General features: G+C 38.5%; 1 protein-coding gene across 1 annotated transcript; it reads right to left on the bottom strand.

Moving 5' to 3' along the window:
- Positions 1–250: 250 nt before the first annotated feature.
- Positions 251–16,736, bottom strand: REEP3 (receptor accessory protein 3). Its single transcript, XM_009708158.1, has 7 exons — positions 16,665–16,736; positions 12,325–12,401; positions 11,681–11,801; positions 10,240–10,353; positions 4,074–4,221; positions 1,402–1,553; positions 251–562 (listed from the first exon to the last, which is right to left on the bottom strand). The coding sequence occupies exons 1-7, from the start codon at positions 16,722–16,724 to the stop codon at positions 506–508; spliced, it is 729 nt and encodes a 242-aa protein (XP_009706460.1). The 5' UTR covers positions 16,725–16,736; the 3' UTR covers positions 251–505.
- Between the last annotated feature and the right edge of the window lie 2,792 nt (positions 16,737–19,528).

Below are 19,528 nucleotides of genomic sequence, written 5' to 3'. Positions count from 1 at the left end.
CTACCTTGCCTTCCTTCTCCTTCCCCACCATCATCCACTGTCCTTTAAACTGTACATTTTTTAATTACACGAAGGCCTTTTCAGGAATTGTAGTTCAGAAAAATATTTCAAGTATACTTATCTTCACATGTAAACTTGGGGACATTACAGGATCAATTTTCACAAGTTCCAAATACTTACAACTTCTGCTAATTCAACTGGAGTTGTAATTATTTCTGTCTGTTCAGTACCTCTGGAAAAAGGCTGTTTCCTGTTACGCCTTTAATTCCCATTTAAGCAGTGCTGAAAGTCATACAACTTGTCCAGATTTAAGTCTAAACAATAAGCAATTACAGAAAAGCAGAGTAATACTTTATCCGACCATTTAGGTTCATAAAACCAAGTCCTACCATATCTATTCATATATACTCGTTATATGAATCATACACAGATCTTTAACACTTGACACACTGAATTCAAGTTATTACAATACAGCAGTTTGTCTTGCAGGCATTGTGCAATACACTTAGAAGTATACAGCGGGTCTCTTCTTTACTCTGTATTTCAGTGATCCATACCGTATCTGAGGGGAGAAAAAAAAGTTATAAAACTTAAAGAGTTGAGATCACTTCAGGCAGAACTATTATTACCTTTTTATTACTACTATATAGCAAATATAATTACTGTTATATTACCTTTCCACTAATCCAATCTAGTAAGTGTCTTTAAATGTGCTTTGGACACTCCAGTTTCAGCAAGAGAATCTACCTATGACTGAATGAGATGCAGTTTCAACAGAACTGGGCAAGAAGGGTAAGGCTTGACTGTTTTCCCAGAATTACCCATACACTTTTAGAAGATTCCATAGAGATTTATCCTGAAGTGTCTTTAAATTTTGTGATACACGCAAATATTAAGCACTTTGAATCCTACATAGAATCTTCTCTTTGTAGGTTACAAATCAAAGCAGGCCATGTATCTATGGGAACTAAAAAATTCTGAATCTTCTTTAAACAGCCGATGTGTAAGTGCGCACAACCAAGACACACAAATGCAGGTGACAATACCGCTATCTACACCCCTTTCAAGGTGAGCAATTCCTGGAATTCGGGCTTGGTGGTGCCAGAATTAGCATTACAAGCATAGGGTCTATTTCATCTCCTCTACAGTCTATCTCATCTCCTCTTCCTTTTTCCTCACTTAGTTCATTTCATTCATGTATTTCTCTTAAACATCCCAAAGTACAGAAGCACCGAGCTTAGATATTGTTATCACATACTTCCGTCTCCATTTTAGCATTCTACAACTCAGTTAGCATTGATAACCCCCCCTAAGATTAAGAAAAAAAAAATTCTGCATTATTAAAAATGCCAAGGTACATTGTTAAAAACAAACTCAACACTTAACTAAGATTATACTTACCTCTTTACGGCCTTTAATAGTTTTCACAGATTTCATGCTCTGCGTTCTTCGAAGGCCTCTCTGAGCAAACATTTCATCCTCTGAATGTGTCCCCTCCATCTCTTCATCTGTTTTATCATCTCCAGGATTTTTTTCCAGTGGAGTTTTGTAACCTTTAAAAAACAGTGTTATAAAAAAGTTTAATAAGTAGCAGCTATAACTCTTAGATTTCTAAGAAAATCAGGAGTTTCATCCTTAACACACATCCTTTATTCTTTTAAAGGATATGGTCAGTCTGCCAGCTGTTTCAAAACAGTGAAACACCTAGTCTGCCAAGACACTGTTACTTAGAATTCTGCTGTTTGTAATTCACCAGCCACTTCGTTCCACAGGTATGTAATGCAGTGGTTCCTCAATTGTCAAAAATTAAACCAGTGTGCTACTACCTTCTGCTCTACACTGAACTGCAAAAATCCCAGCAGTCATCTTGAGAAGTACTGAAGATTTTTGGCCACAATCCCTATGGGAGGGGAGCTAGACTACATGGTCTTTAAAGGTCCCTTCTAACTCAAACTGTTCTGTGATTCATAGGATCTTTCTTCATACTTGCATACCTCTCCGCATATTTAATACCAAAGATCCTTTCAGATGGATACAACGTCAAAATATTACTAAGGGTTGTTCACATCCGGAAAAATAGAACCACAACTATTACCAAAGATTCTCACTAGAGGGCGCCGACGGCTTAAAAACGCGTCCTGAAAAGCTCCTCAGGGTCCAGAAGCCCTGAATCCCACCACAGACGTATCATCAAGCCCCCAGATGTAGTCTGGTTCCTTCCCCCACGCCCCAGGCTCTCCTTTTTTAAGGCCATTCCAGAGCCTACAAGCTGTAACACTCAGGGACACCTTTTAGACTCCAAATCCAACTTTATTGGCGATCAATGTACATGTCATCCTAAGCAAATATTTTATTTAGGCTGAATTAGATTCTTTTCCCCTGGGTCATTTCGGGTTTTTTTCCTGAAATTAGAATCACACTCACCTACTCCACAGCTACTTAAGGCAGACTTGCCTCTTCTGCCCTTCTTGAGGCAACATGCCTCTGTCTCCAATACAGTTTCCATTCATCTTTTTCAATATGGAAGATTTGAATTGCATCTGTTACTCCTATAGTTTCTGACTAGGAATGTTTGCAGTGACGCAAATACTTCCTGATCTCTATTTGTAAAACCTCTTCTGATGCATCAAAATCACATTTGCCTTTTTCACAGCAAGCACACTGGCAGCTCAGTTATCCTATGATCAATGCCCTCCTACAACTAGGTCTTTTCAACTAATTTGCACAGGAACTCCCAGTTCAGATCACAAAACCCAACAATCTGCTACGTGCAACAACACACTGCTATGTGCTGTTCCTAACTCTATCCATGGTTTGTTCTTTTTTTAAATCTCTAGTGATGAAGAAAATGTGAACAGAAGAGGTGTACACTAGATTTGGGTCCAGAAGTAGAAACAATTAAGTTAAACTAGCTCTAAGAAAGTGTTTTGACATGTGAGATTGAATCTCACAATCAGTTATTTACACAGTATAAACTGTACCTGAGTAACATTTTTTTTTAATGGAATTTTGAGCGTTTTCAAGCTATTTCAGATAGCTAACTAACACTGTCTTATTGAGGAAGAGCCCCTGCATAACAGCTGCAGTGACATCATCCCTAACCCAACTCTGGATGAATTCAGGGGCTTTCACCCTGGCCAGTACCCCCTGTCTTTACGCTGACCTGCACAGGACACCTTCTGGGCTCAATCAGCAATTCAGCTTAGGGCCATTCAGGTGACCATTTATTCCTCAGAAACACCATGGGCTACCACATGATTCCTGGAATTCCTTGTACTCCACCAGCACCACCCCTCCCCAAAATGGAGGGATGAGAAGAAGTGACAGGCTTTGGTGAAAAGAAAAGAAATAGATCAGAGCTCTTTCTTTTGTGGGAAATACCAACTACTTTACATTGTAGCCTCTCCATTTTTAAAAGGTGCAACTGACAGCCTTCCACTGAAACCTTCCTTCAAGCACCACAGGCTCAAGAGCAAAGCGATGATGATAATAATATATGTAATATAATAATAAAATAATAGTAATAAAATATCTCTGCAAAAACATATATTGGTCACCGCACACCATCTTTTCAGTGTTGATGTGCATCGGACCATTATGGCAACTTAATGCCTTCATTACTGCTATCACCAAAAGCAATTTTAACATCTTGAACTATCGTTACAGACTTACTGATCTAATTTCTATTAATTTTCTCTTCCTATTTATTGAACTTCCACAAATTCTCATGTTTAACTTTTTGTACATTTGTCTCAGAAACACCACTTAATCGCATTTTTTTTTACTTCCAATTAAGCTATACTTAGGCAAGGAATTCTCTTTGCTAATTGGCAAAGATAGGAGTAATGAGTACAGCATGACCACACTGTTAGTGGCTGTGAGAAGAAAGTAATTCAGAGAGGATTTCTCAACTGTCATCATGTATCTTGCTCAAGTCAACTCTGTTCAAGTGTACTAGAATTCTTCGAGGCCTTTTCCATTTCTAAATGGGGTAAATGTATTTCTGCTTTCCCACTTTTGTCTTTGGCAAATTATTCTTTCAGTTGGAAAAAAACCCACAGATAGATACTTACCTGAAGATTCACTTGCAGAGGCTCTGGTTTTCTTTTTTGCTTCTGTTAATGTCTGATAGGGTCTCTGTCCTACTGGCTCATCTCCTTGTATAGTAGTCAAATCATGCATGCTGAAACTTCTCAGTTTCTCAGTTATCGCGCCTTGACTCTGAAATACAACAACAGTATCTTTGAAAACAAAGCAGAGGTTTAACTTTGCTGTTCAAGCTGGGTTAAGATGTTTAATCCCATGCTTTCCCTGTGGCACTACGAAATTCACTGAACATCAGCATGCAGTAGATTTACATTTGCTTTAATTATTTCTTTTACCCAAGATTAACTAGATATTGCTCATAGATGGAAAAAGTTACATATAAGCTAGCAGTTTCATTACAAATGTCCCACTTCACTCCTTTAATCTGAGCAAACAAAGGCGTTTTTGGGTGAGGGGAAGTGTTTGAAAGAAAAAACCCAACACATCAGAAATGCTCAATTCACTTGAAACATGGTATGTTTGAAGCAGTGCTAGGTAGCGTGACAGTGGGTTTAACACTTCCGTTTTTAAAAGTGCGGTTGAAGATAAAGATAGATTTCTGCTATTTTATATTTTACCCTCTGCAAATTTGAATATGCGTAAGAAAGGAAGAAAAAGTGTTAAAAATACACTCCGTAACATTAACTCAATTAACTGAGAAACTGGCAGCACTACAAAAGCTTTAGTTGACAGAAACTTGAAACCACAAACCAAAGAGATCCTGCCTGGACTACAGGGTAGCAGGTTCTCTTACTAATGCCGCTTTAGTGACATAATACCAACCCAAAATTTAACGCTACATGTAAGAATAGTTTATGACATTTGAATATTAGTATTCCTTCTCTGATTGTCTTTACATCTTTTCTACATGTGACATACAGAAAGCTCCTGTTTGGAAAGAAGGGTTGTTAAGCAGCTCTTTCATCTTACATCAGATGATGATGTTATTAAAGTACTGAAGTTTAATTTATTGTATAAACAACTAAATGAACAAGCACATTACTCAATGTCATCTTAAAATAACATTTAATTCTTCCCTCCCTGGTATATGAAGCAAAAAATAACCGTTTCAGAGAAAAGTCGACAAGCCATTGCACAAATCCCACTTCGAGCAAGGTTCAAGATTTTGTTTCATTCTTAGAAGTGAAACTTTTAAGTAAGAGTCCTCATTTAAGCGTTATGCTAGCTAGCAGCCGCAGCAATCTGAGTACAATTCCACACACCTTTCTCTGCAACAGCACAGCATAAGGCAGTTCTTGCACTGCTGGCCACAGCCATTTGTTCCCACTCTTATGGCAACAACTGTTTGCAGATGGTAGACCAGCACACCCAATTATTCCATGTTAAATATAGCCATGTAAAGTGAAGAAACAGCAGAGTAAGACTCCTTAAGCTTCCATGGCTACCGGGGGGGGGTGCGGGGGGGGGGGGGGTGTCAGTCTCCATCCCGCCTCTAGGAAGGTGGATGTAGGAAGATCCAGCCGAACCAAGATCGATTTCTGCTTCACACCACTGCACAGACTAATTGGGGGACAAATTTCAAGGTATTTTGTGTGGATGTGGGGGGGTTTTTTAATTATAAAAAAACCCCAAAAAACCAAACCCACATCACTGTGCTCATACAGCACTTCAGATTTAGGAAGATTCTTCCATCCCCCATGCCCAAAAGAACCAGATAATTGCTTTCTGCCAAAACAGAGCATTCCATGTGGATCTGGATTACTATCAGCTCAGAACGCAAGTCTGGCTGAAAATATGAAATAAGCTCCTACTGCAGGAAACGTGAGATTAAATACCCTCTACTGCAAGAAATGCGAGAGAAACATTCACATGTAGAATCTTAATGCATTAAGAGCTTTGATATCTTGTTTGGAAGCTCAGTTACTAGCCACAGCTTGAAAGGAAGAAGTTTGCCTGCAAAACAGAAGGCAGAGCAATCCAATTGCAGGTGGAGCCAAAGGGGGATCTCCTGCTTCTACGCTCATCCCTTGGGTATGGCAGCAGCCATCGCCTCTCGCCAGCCGTGCACACAGCCCCAAGATGCTGCTTACAAGCAGATGACAGAGCAGTTGCCATGCCTGCACTGGTGTCCCAGTATTTCAACAGTTCCTACCAGTAAGGAAGAAACACGGTGAGCCCAGAGGCTGCCAACTAAATTACACCACAAAAGACCGAGACACACACATTTACAATTACAATGCAGGCAAGAGAAGCACAGAACAACTTCAGTGCTCTAATTTTTATGTAAGTGAACATTGAAGAGAGATGAACTGTAAAGTTTGTGTTGTCTTAAACAAAAGACAAGTCTGAAAGAAACAGTTTGCTTATTTATTCAGTAGTATTTCCTAAAACATATTAAATGCTTTTCAGAGACCACATTCATTACCAGTGACCAATCTGAAACACTAATTAAAGTTGTAATAGGTTTCCAAATCCAGTTTTTGATAAATATAGCCTACTTAAGGGACTCCTTTTGAGACTACTCAGACTCGTAAGCTATTAGTATGCCATCTGATCAGCTGACTCATATACGAAATGCCATTCTCTATTTTGTTATTGAGCATGTATTTTTATAGGCTGCACACTTAACCCAGGGACATTGCTGTAAACAGACACCACACAGCATTTCTGCCTCAGGGACTTTTTGTTGTTGTTGTTTAAATTGGACTTGCAGCCCCTCAGTGGTCAGGATCACTGAATAAAGCTGCTTGCCTTCATTGGACAAGTTCTCAATGGACTCGGTGTCCACAGTGCTGCTTGGAGCGTTGCGGCCGCAAAGCTGAGGCATCCAGCACCCACATTCCCAGCTGTTCTCTCCCTGATCCTATCTGGGCTGACAGGGAATGACTTCTGTTCCCTCTCAACCTGGAAAGGGACTGCTGTCCCGTGAATGACCTCTGCAGCATGCCAGGCAGTCCCAGAGGGAAGAGGGATGAAAGCAGTACTGCTGGTGAGCTGAGCTGCTCGTAGCGATACTGGCTGTATGCCGCAGCTGGCTGCAAGATACCTCCTTCCTCTGCCATGCCCCGAGTGGGAAGAAGGGGAAGTCTGAGCAAGGCCATTAGAATAACATTCAACTAGCAAAGAGGCAGCAGGTTCAGGATTACTAAAAGACATGCAGAAACACAACCCTCGAAATATATTATTACTACCACTAAATACTACTTTACAAATGAACAATATTTGTGTGAGGTCACAAAGGACAGTGCACTTCACAGCTTAATTAACAGCCGTCCCACATGTGGTGACAGAGAGCAGTTTTCGCTAGCAGCTTGAAAAGTCACAATCTATGTGTTGGCAAAAATTGGAACGTACAGGTAACCAGCATCTCAGAGGATCTGGAAAGCAGATGCATCAAAATAGAAGACATATCAGTGGAACTTGGTGTTGTGGATATAATTTCCACAAATCCATATACTGTTGGAGCTTTTTCGGCTCAATAGCTTTCCTGTCATTAAAGGCATCTTGTTGCTGATTCTTTTAGATCTCGAAGAAAATTTTTATTAAACTGTAAAACTCAGCCTAAACTATATTTCACCTCTAAGTCTCCCAAAAACAGGATTTTACAAAGATTTGTTTTCTGTCACGTTAATGTCAGTAACACAATTTATTTTACTAATGTATGCTATTTAGCAGGTTTTGAAACACTAAATTTAATATGGACAGTGGCTAACTAGTACCAGCTAAAAATATTATCAGTATAGGAATGTAAGCTGTAAGCCCTGACTCCTGCCAATTAGATTTAAACCTGTTTCACTGTAGTTAAGTTGAAATATATGTCAAATTTCAGTAGACTGACGTGGCTGGCTGCTCCAGCCTCCCCTACACAGCCCACTAGCCTTTTAATACTAATCCCCTATTCCTTTGACAACCCTTGGAGAAAACTGCTCTTTCCCACACTTGATCCTGAAAATATTCCAGAGAGTTTCCAAGCAATTTTACCACCCTCCTAAAGTCAGCATAAGCAGACATCGTAGCATCTTTTGCTTGGACACTTCAGTGAACAGAAGCTTTCTTTGGACCTCCTCTTGTGTTTAACACCACACATTCTCCACTCTTAATTTGAGATCTGATATGTCAGAATAAGCATGCCTGCTCCAAAAAAAAAAAAAGTGATGAAAGTGTGTCTCCTTCCCATCAAAACCGATACCACTAATAGGATTCCATTCCTGAAATCCTATAGCATGCTCGACCAGCTCATGCTGAAGGGATAATCTTTTCACCTGCTGGAGGCAGCAGTCAACTCTTGAAAAACAAGGAACAAAATGAAGAACACATGCATTGTCTCCATTTACTTGCATGGAGCAGTCATGCTCAGCTTTTTGGAATGACAAACTGAAGAGAAGTTTAACATGCCAAAATAAAGATTTTCAGAGAGTCTTCTCTTTCACACTATTTGAGAATCATGCCTATTTTAGGTCTTCGGTATTGTGGTCGTTGTTTTGCCCAGGCATCTCATCTGCACCGAACTAATTCTGTACAAATATCCACAAGCGTGTTGATCAAGTTTTAACAAATAGAGCAGGCATCTTGCCAGCCAGAGCTGACTAGCAATGAAATACAAACACAGACATTTAGGAAAAAGTTATTATTTCAGAAGAAAGTGGGAGGATATATTTGTGTTATTTACTTTACAGTATTTCTGTAATGCCATAAGGATTAACTAGGAAATATCCAACCTTAGCCAGACAGACAGACATAAGGAAAACACACAGATCATAAATATCATTACAGGTACACATTGTAATAGATTATGATTTGCTGTCTGGCAAAGAATTTGCATTTTAGCATTTAGCATAGTTCTTAAACTTTTTCCCAGTAGAGTACTTCGAGGTTTTGCTTGCTTGTTTTAAATAACCTATTTTCACTCTGGATACTTTCATTCCTTTAGAGGTGTACTCTATTTCATTCTAAATTATCTCATGCCTCAAGGCAATATTAAGAATTTGAATAACAAAAAAACAACCAGCGATCAAACTGCATCACATTCTCAGTATTTTAGGCTCATTATGTCCATATTTTCAAACAAAAAGTGCTATTTTTTATACTACCTCCCACATAATATTTAAAAAGATAGAAAATTAACAAACAAGATATACACGACTTTTTCCAAACCTTTTTGAGATAGCATTTGAAAATGTAGTTTTTAGAAATGTCTTTGATTTATAAAGCAAGAAGTCTACATACAAACACAGAAATTTAAGTTAGATGTTAGGTGTACCTACTTAACTTTGACAGCCAGGGATCTCTACATTGCTTTCTGTTATCCACTAACAGGGTTCAGGTTTTCAGTCCTGTTACTATGAACCCAGCAGTTTCATTTATTCCCAGGAAGAAATTAACCCTGATCGCCTTAAAACTATAATTTAACTAGGACATACACATCTTTCTTTCCATACTTTTTTTTTTGTCTTTTGGTTTAAATGACGATTCGGTAGGATACACATTGCCTAAAGTTATAATCCTTTTGGTGGGTCACAAGTTGCTTAAAGTCTTACTTAATAAGCTTGTATTTTGTTTTCCTAGACCTAGAACCCTCTGAAATCTAGCTGAAGGTCATGAGTTTTGTAGGAATGTAATTCGGGAACAACCACATGTTACTTCATGATTTAATGGAAATTACATGACAAAGCAAGAATATGCTAAACAGCAATATGCAAGCTTATGCTTAGTGTATTAATTTAATAATTCAGTCAACAAGTTGCAAACAAGTTAATTGTGTCAAGATAACTCTTATCTGTGGTAGCAATCTTTCATGCCTTACTTCATATGTGGAGTTACCTCAAGTTGATTGGAGAAAAACAGCAGAAAAGCCAGAAATCCTTTAAATAGTTTGTATACCAACAAGAAAGCACAACAGAGACAGAAAAGAAACAATGGTCATCTTTACCAAAAGCCTGCATAGAAAACTGCATGGCATCTTTTGAATTACAGTAAACTGATGCCCATCATCCAAGGAATAACTACAAGCCATCTTAAAGAAATAAACAAACATAGTACGAGGAGGACTAGAGGGCTGCAACCCTTGAATTGTGTTTCAGGTTTTCAATACATTTGTGGAGTTAATCTTTTTGTTTAAGAGCAGCAAATCCTCAGTACAATTACATTGTTCTATATCAAGGACAAAAGCAATTAATGCAAGCAGAACATTACCTTTACAGCTGCTGTCACTGCAGCAGTTGCTGCCAAATTCAACCCTTGCCTTCCAAAATTCACCATGGTCTCATAGCCTCTTTCTTTGGCTTGTACAATGTACTCGTCAATCTCCTGAAAGAAAAACATACTTAAATTTTAGAGGGCTGTGCATAACAGAGTCGCATTACCCCACGGTATTATCTTTCCATCAGTAAAGGAAGATAGAAGAAATCTTTAAGAAAATATTTAATGAGACAGTTACTCTTGCCTTTGTATACTGATGTTTCATTCACTTATACTCGCTCATTTAAAAAAGGATTATGTCTGGTCAAAGTAGATGACAAAAGAGATCACACTTGTCCAGCTCAGAAACATTGCAGCTACATAGCAAGTTCCTTACAGAGAGTAATCTTAACTTGTCAGACAAAATTTGTTCAAGAAATAACATGCTTAAGATGAAATCAGAGAGCTCCTTAAAGGTAGAGTTGGCTCACAAAGAACTTCTGAAGCCAGAGCTTTGACACCTTGGTTAAGTACCAAGGACAATACAGTCATGACATTTATCGCAGCTGTGGTAAAGGCCTGGAGTTGGAGATAAAGGCTTCAAGGTAGTTCACAACAGCTAGCAGACTATGGGGAAAAATCCCTTTAGCTTATGAAGTTGCAAACAGTTTATAGTTCAGCCTTCAGAAGGTCAAGATGACCTTACCATTCATATCACTGGCAGTCATGTCAGCTAACCGTTTTGCCTAATAAAGGTCAAATCCAGCACTGACCTTTATGAACACTATTTTCTGTACTATGAGGTTTTTCAGTGGTAGTCTTCATACCTTTGCTAATCGCTCTTTCCACACATTCGAACAGGATATTGAAAAAGAGCTAAGCAGATCCATAGCCCTGTCATACTCTGGCTAAAGCTAAATATCCTTTAGCTATTTTCTGTTTGGGTATTTTCTGTTGCAGACTGGTCTTCCCTTAAACCTCAGTAGAAAGTCTCTCCTCTTATCCTGTCAGTTTGCACACCAGAAAAGTCATCCATGTCATTTGTCCTGAGAAGTTTTACTACTAGGTTATGCTGGGGAAAAAAAAAACAACATGAAGAGCTGTTGCTAAAACTGTATTCATGCTTCCACATCAAGAGTACTGCACATGTTCTTCCAGTAGAAAGTCAAACTGCATCACTTCCACTCAAGTGGGCTGCCGAAAACGCACTAAGTAGACCAGAGAACACCAAGCTATCTCATGTCAATAGAAAGTAGTACATTGTCTGCTCATGCAAGTTAAACAGAAGCATATATATGGACAGTCATATGCACTTGCCTCTGCTAGTCCAAGTTCATGCTGCCTGGCAAACCAGTAACACACTGATCTGTTTCTATCATGTATCTAGCAACAGTTAGTATTTCAGCATACAGTATTTCCATATTAGGCATTAAAAATATGAGAAGTTATTTCTTACCCTTTCTTTAGAAGAAAGAAGCGGGTGGAGAAATTTTCTGTAGATTAAACTTGCGCCTCTGGTATAGGGGGAAAGGAGCCAAATAACAAAAGCTATCTTCAGTTCATAGTACAGTGGAAACCTATAGACAAATTAAAGGCTGCATGAAATCAACAACTGCAGTGAGAAAATGCACAGTATTTAATCATCACGAAGCGATCCATTAAACACAATTGCATATTAGCATATAAGAATGTTCACATACAAGAAGTTACATTATACAAAAATTAAATATAAAAGTTATATAGATCTAGGGATTTAATTTTTTAATTGACTGTACTGTCATTGAAGAAGTGGAAAGAGTTAATATACTTGCTTTGCACTATACATTCCTGCACAGAGAAGTTATAGTCCATCCTTTTAAGAGTTCCATTCCCCTACTCATTTTCTACAGCAAAGGTGGAAGTTTTATAGCCCCTACTTCAAGGAACAGTATACAGCAAGCTTGAAAACAGATGTCATTCTTGACATACACCGAGATATTTTCCTGAAAGAAAGGACTATCGACAAGCTCAACTTCTTTATAAAAATTAAATTGTTACAAATGAAAGAACATCAGAAACAAATATAGCTTCATCCAAAGTTTATAAGAAGCAGGCTCTTACCAAGAGACTGTTAGGTCAGTTATTGTTTCAGTAACTGTATAAAGAGCAAACACAATCCAATACATCATCCAGCGAACCTGAAAATTAAAACACCATCTTCAACAAGAATTTTGATTTCACTTTTACAAATAATACACTATAAACTGTACAGTCAATTCAGAACTGTTAAAGACAGACATTCAACAGTATCTCAGTCTGCATCAACCAGGTTTCAAATGAAATTAAATGAAGGTCCTAAGGGTTTTCTGTTCATAAGCAGAACTGGTGGCAGCTGCAACAAGCTAAGTGTAATGGCTGGATCACCAGGGTCACAGCCCCACCTAGGCTGGCTTCACAGATTTGATTCTGCCTCTAGAAAGCTTTAGATTCTCAAAATCCACTGCAAAGAGTCAGTGGATTATCATAAGTATGAAGTGCAATTCCCACTATAGGACCAAAGGATATTTCACTCTTCCACACTCATCCATATATTTATACCACATACACAAAAGTCAGCATTAGTAAGTCAGGTAGCTCTTGCTTTCATTTCACAATATACGTTATTCAGCTACACTTCACAGTGAAGTTCTACATGTATGCTTAGCATTATCATATTAATACTGGGGCAAGGCAGGAAAAAAGCATTTTCATGGAAATTTAATTCTATTCATATGCCAAGAACCACAAAATTCTCATTAATAAAAGAGCTCACGTGTACGCATCTTAATGCTTCAGGGGTTTACATCTATATACTTTTTTTGTTCTTAAGACTTACACTATACATCATTGTTTTGAAATCAGACAATGCTCTTAAAATACAGGTTTTAGTTCTGTTTTCTAATAGTTAACTAAATCGCTCATTTTTCTTGAGCATTTGTTCTAATTTGGTTGTCTAAACTGATTACATCTTTCAGAATAAATATTATAGAAGTAGTTCCATGCATTTGTCTTCTCTAAGATATCAGTGGCCAAATGCAATGTATTTCCAAAATAGGTCAGTGCAAACCACCACTGGTTGGTTATTCAGACTAACTGAACGCCCACATGTTCTTTAAATTCCAATGCTATCTATGCTAGAAAAAAAACCAAAGCATCACCCACAACCAGATGTGATAACCTCATTTCATTTGCAATTTACAGACTACTAATACTAATTCTTCTGATGTACCCACACAAAGCATTACACACCACATTTGTTAGACACTAGTTCGAGTCTTAAATTCATGGCACCCTCTTTCAAAGAGGGATATATACACTTTCCTACAGAGGATGTGGCTCAGGTTTAATCTTCACTTTTAAAGCAATCTTTTTTTGAAGTGGACTTAAATACTCACAACCTAATGCCACACTGCTGCCTATTTCATAGCTGTGCATTATGCTTTAAAACCACTTCCTTTGTCACAACTTGAGACCCATTTATCTTAAATGCTTTTCTGCATTTCAATTTGAAAAGAAACTCAGTCATGTGATGACATTCTTCAGTCTCTCAGAGGATTTAGATATTTCAGGCTTGAATAAACTAAGACAAATGTACACAACAGCTGAAGTCATCTCTGACAGGCCATGTGACATTTAGACTGGTGACCCTTCCATGAACCAGAGTCAACACCTGAGTAAAAATAAAATTAACATTCACCCTTGCCCCATCAACCTAAGCATGATGCAATGCAATTGTTAAGATGCCATGCAAGGCAGAATTTTTTTCGAAAATATTTTCTCCAGGGTATTAATTCTTTAATCAACATCTATTTATCCAATTAGGAACAACAGTAGAAGTGGAGTTTCTCTCGGGCTGCTAGGAACAGTAAGAAATGTTCTGCAGAAGGGCACATCAGATCTGCCAGCAGTCCTGCTGAGGTCTGGGCAAAGATTCTCAAAAACACAAGTCAAAACATATTCTCGTACAACTAATGCATGAGGTACTGTAAGTATCCTTGACAAATGAACTTGAGTGACTTACAGTGGTTTTCATACCAGCAAAAAAAGCAGGAAAAAAAGGAGGCCATGTTTGATACTACCCAGAAGACTATCATCTACTTAACTCTTAAAGATGAAGTTACAGAAGTTTTGATTGAATTTTACTTTTTATGTTAAAAGGGTGACTACAGATTGGTTTCACTGAGCTTTTTTCTACCATCCAAGCATTACGCTCATCTTTGTTGGCTTTGACTGAAGCACATCCTTTTAAGTCAGGATTTTGAAGCCAGGATTTAAGACTGGTCGTTCAGACTTCTAAACTACATTTCAGATGCCTATTACAAGCACTTTGGTTTAACACAGTGAAAAATTCCCCAGAGATATTAGTCAACTCTATTAAAACAGGGTAATTACAAGAACAAATAAGTCTCAAAGGCACAGATCCTAATATTTCTAGAACCAAAGTCTATAAGTCTTTTAAGTTACCAAAACCAGCAGCAACACTTTTTTTTTTCCAGAAATAATCAAGTCAAGATGTCTGAACTTTTTGTTTGTTTGGTTTTTACTGGTGGAAGCAGTGGCTAAGTAAAAAAAATTCACTGTTACAAAGCCCTTGCAAATCAGCAAACAAAAACAGACAGCTCCTGAGCCACACATAACCCTGTGAAGGAAGTTGTGCTCAGGCCATAACATGCCTGGCAGCAGAGCTGTGCCATTTGAAGGCTGCAGTTAAACCTACACCCTCTCCGTGAAAGAAAGTGACCCAGCGGGGAAGATGAAAGGCATGGATCGTCCCTAAGATCTATCTGGACACCCAACCCAACCAGCAATGGAGTGGTAGTTCACTGATGAATCAATATCATTCCCTGCCCATGAAAAAGTCACTGTCACGGCTCTCATTCATCTCAGCCTCATGAACATTCTGGATGCAACTGCAAGCTCAGGGACTGCTCAAAGACCACAGGTGACTGAAAAGCAGTATTTTCACACTAAATGAAAATACACAGTTGGAAAACTATGGTTCCAGGCCCTATAAAGGTCTTGTGTAAGTGACAGGCATCTCTAAAAAAGGATGCCTAAGACAGATAGCTAAGTCATAGCTAACTCGACAATTGAGATAAGTCAAAATCTCAGCATTCTACAAACATTACTTTCTTATTCTAGAAAACATATTGCAAGAGGCAATGGCAACCTCTTTAATTAAAAAGTGATTTCTTGCATTAGAATTTGAAACTGTTATCCTCTACTTAGCCTACAGATGCCTTTTGAGGGAGCAGATAGGAAAAGCAGATTATAAATTCTTTGCATTATGTACTTTCCTGACAGGGTAAAGTAAGCACGAGACAGAAGAAATTCTTCTCTTATTTTTGATGATTTTTTTCCTCCCAGAGGCAGAGCTAATGCCTGCCAGAACTAAATGTGCACAAATAAGCTCTAATCAGCTTGTACACAGAAACTAGCAGTATGACTGTATTGTCCACTTTGGAGCCTTGATGGAGTGACATGACAAACACAAGACATACAAGGGGAGGAACAACAGCTACTGCACTCTACTACTACAACCAAGTACAAGGCAGAGACATCACACATCCAGGCAGCAGCATTAGGTCACAGCTATGGCTGCTGAGTTAAATGTAACTGATGGCACTGACTCCTTCCTGAGTCAGGCAGCCAAGTTAAGAACAAGGTTCAGGAGAGAATATAGGTTAGTTGCCAAAATCAAGTTAGGCTGCCTTTTAAAACAGGGAAGTAACTCAGTGACCAAAGTTCCTTGTGACTGCAATCGGGTGACATTCTTGTGGTAATCATCATTGCTGACACTGAAAAGTAAATAATTTAACAGATTAATTCTAAACTGCAGTAATTCTGGTTTTCTTCATCTTACTCTGTCTGTTCTGCTTCTTTCCTCCACATCACCTTAACCAAATCTCTTCCTTCCCTGGTTACATTTTTTCTGCTCTTTGAGGAACAACAGATAAACCAGAACTTTTTCTTAGGTAGATTTTGAATCCCCTGTTGAGCTCCATACAATGACAATTCAACTGCTACTACTGTTCAAGTGGTCACTGAGAATCAATTTATCATTGCTTATACTACAGGTGTTGGCAGGATTAGGAAACCTTTTTTCCACCCCCTAAGTACATTATTTTGGGCACTTCGCTGAAATGCAGCTAACACTTTAAGGTTTATGTTTAAAAATCCTCCTAAAAATATCCATATACAGCATAGCGTGTTGGACATGTTTCAGCAAAGTCTGAGAAACCTGAACTTTACCCCTCCAAACAAAATCACAGTATTACCACTAGATTCACACAGGTGTTGTATCTAATATTACGACAGTAAAATCAAGTTTTCATATGATTTATTGCACTGCATAATGAAAATTCCACAGTTGTGTGTCAGCACAGGCATTTAATTAAGCAATTAAAAGGAATGTGACTTACATATTCCTTCACATTTTTTGTCTTCACAGCTTTGTATGAGTAATATGCAGGATACAGCATCCCAAACACCAGCCTATTGGAAAATAAAGAGAGCTTTCAGAATCTGTTATACTGTATATGACAAAACAGTGACAATACATCATTAGACCAATGCAGCCAACTTAATAAAAAAAATCCCATTCTCTAGCTTGAGGGAAAAAAAATATCACAATGTTATAGGTTGCTTGGAGGAAGTTTAGCAATACACAAAAACAGAGCAACATTAACAGAAAAGGCTGTATGCCCTGAAGACAAGAAACAGTTTCGTAAGGCTGCCTCTAATAGATAATGTAAAACTAGTAGCTCTTCTGGTTCAGCTACAAGTAAAACCAGTCTTGCAGTCTGTCCATATCAAAAGACTGTTTCCACATTGGCAGTGTCATCACACTTAAAGAGCCTCTACCAACTATCAGTTGGTAATCAGAATCATCTGCTTTTATCAGATTACCAGAAGATTCTTCAAAAGCAATTTTAAGACAACAAGATGACTTACATAATTTCATCTCCTTTTGCTAGAACTCTGCAACAGCAACACATGGAAAGAGAGGCAAGCGGGAATTAATCCAGTTTTGCTCAGACAGCCAATTTCTGCTAAAATTAATCAGAAGTAAGGTGCAGAGCAGGGTGAGAGGGTGCCAAGCAATCCATGCTGAGAGCAAGATCAGAAAAAGGCTCTGCTCTAACATAACTTTGTAGAACACAGCATTTTCTAGTAAGAGTCTTGGCCACAGACGAGTAGAACAGTTCTTTATGAGATCAGGAATTGCCATCTCCTTGACAAATGCAAGAGCTTCATACTTCTATTTCACCAGCTTGTTACACTTTTTAAAGTCAAGCAATTGCCTGCCCCTAGTTCCAGCTGGTCTAAAGCAGCAATTACAGAAAAGTCTGGCTACGTCTCTGCAGCATCACTTACAACTTGCTCAGGATGGTTACGTAGGAGAAGTTTACACTTGTAGGGATATCCAGAGATCTTCTAAGAATGTTCAGAACTCTTAAGTAATTTAACTTCTCACAGTTAGGTGACAGAAGATGCATGACATTTTTTTAATAAGAGTCCACCCAGGACAGAGCTGGCACATAAGATTTAAACTCAAATGGTTGAAATTTACTGAAGTAAATAAATCAACCAAAATGTAAAGTTTTATATTTCCATCAGGTAGCTTTAAGTAAGTGGTTCTACCTACAGAACCACTGCAGAAGGCTGCTTGACACTACCAAGCTTTACTTTACTGTTAGACCCAGGAAAGACTTCTAAAGAAGTTGAGGCCACTTTACTTTTTTTTCTAAAGCAACTACTCCAAAAGCCTTCATTTCTACAAGATGTTATTTGCAAGGTCTACCGCAGAACTTTCCTAGTATACAAGACATCAATGTAAGTTTGAATTCAATCAGTTTGATATACACCATCTTCCAGGCACCACTCTGATATGTAGGCAGAAGTCTTCTGGTTGGTAGGAAGCTAATCTAGAGTACTAAAGTCACCTCCAACAGTTAATGGATAGTTCATAAGTGAAAAAAAAATATGGAATTGTTAACAGCAAAGGCAAGATACTTTCTTCAACATCACAGATACCATAGAAAGAATTTCTCCACGTCTTTAGTGCAAGAGAAACACATGGTTACCCATGGGAGGAAGCCTGTTGCAGGGACAGAGGGATAATGGCAGAGATACTATTGTTAAGCTATAAATGCCACAAGTGAGTGGAGGAAGATAAAGTTATGGAAGCATGGTTGCAGAACCCTTCATGTGTGAAAGGGCCTTGTGAAGTCATCTAATCCAATCTCCTGCTCAAACCAAGGTCGACATCAGATTTGGACTAAGCTTCTTAAGGTTTCAGCCAGTCAGGTCTTGGAGCCTTGTGAAGAGAGATTGCACATCCTCTCTGGGCAACCTGTTCCAATGCTTAAGGAGCCTCCTAGTGCAAAGTTATACCCAGTCAGAACCAGAAGTTTATGGCCATTGTCTCTCTTGACTGAGTAGCACAGCAAGAGAATGGGCCTGGCTCTCGTAACCTCCAAAACGTTACATAGGATTGCTAATAAGTCCCCCCAAAAGCCTCCTCTTTTCTGGCTGAAAAAGCCCAGTTAATTCAGACTCTCCTCACAAGTCACGTGCTATGACCAGCTCGGTGGCCTCCAGTGAAGTTTCTCAGTGCGCTCCTTGCACTAAGAAGTCCAAAGCTGGACACAGTCAAATGTATAAGTCTCATATCTACATCCCCATCCTCTCTTGAATGTGTAATATGTATATATTTTACTCATCATTTAACTTAAAAAATTATAGAATTCAGCTTAAGAAAAATCCTCAAACACTGAACCATATATTTCCTTACCTTTAAAGAACAAAGAAGGCTCTAAGAAAAACAATGGGTTTTAATTGAATTTGAATTTAGGATAATAAAAGTAATTACTACTGGATTATAAGAAAGAGTCAAAGCTAGTTAGTCATGTATAGCTCTTCTCTAGGATGCATTCACTTCCGCAACACAAGACTAGATCTGAACAAATCTTCTGGGGCATATTTGTAATCTTTGCATACATTGGGCCTTTACCCATACAACAGAGTTGTTAATGGCCGATAGCAGCAGAGGAGCTAAAGGGCACTTCAAGCAGGTGTCCACAAGATCAGATTCCTCTGTAGCAGGAAGGGACAGAGCACTGCAGATCACTTAAAACACTATTGTTATGATAAAGTGTAACTGGTGTAGCATAGTGGCAGTTTACAACCTGGATCTGGATGCTCAGAATTTCACAATTCATGCTAAACTGAAGTTGAGAAGATGGATCCTGAACCTCTTAATATCTATAGGCAAGCTGTTACT

The sequence above is a fragment of the Cariama cristata genome, unplaced genomic scaffold (assembly GCF_000690535.1).
Source record: "Cariama cristata isolate BGI_N322 unplaced genomic scaffold, ASM69053v1 scaffold399, whole genome shotgun sequence".
Classification (NCBI taxonomy): Eukaryota; Metazoa; Chordata; class Aves; order Cariamiformes; family Cariamidae; genus Cariama; species Cariama cristata.
This window is presented reverse-complemented; position numbering and strand designations above follow the sequence as displayed.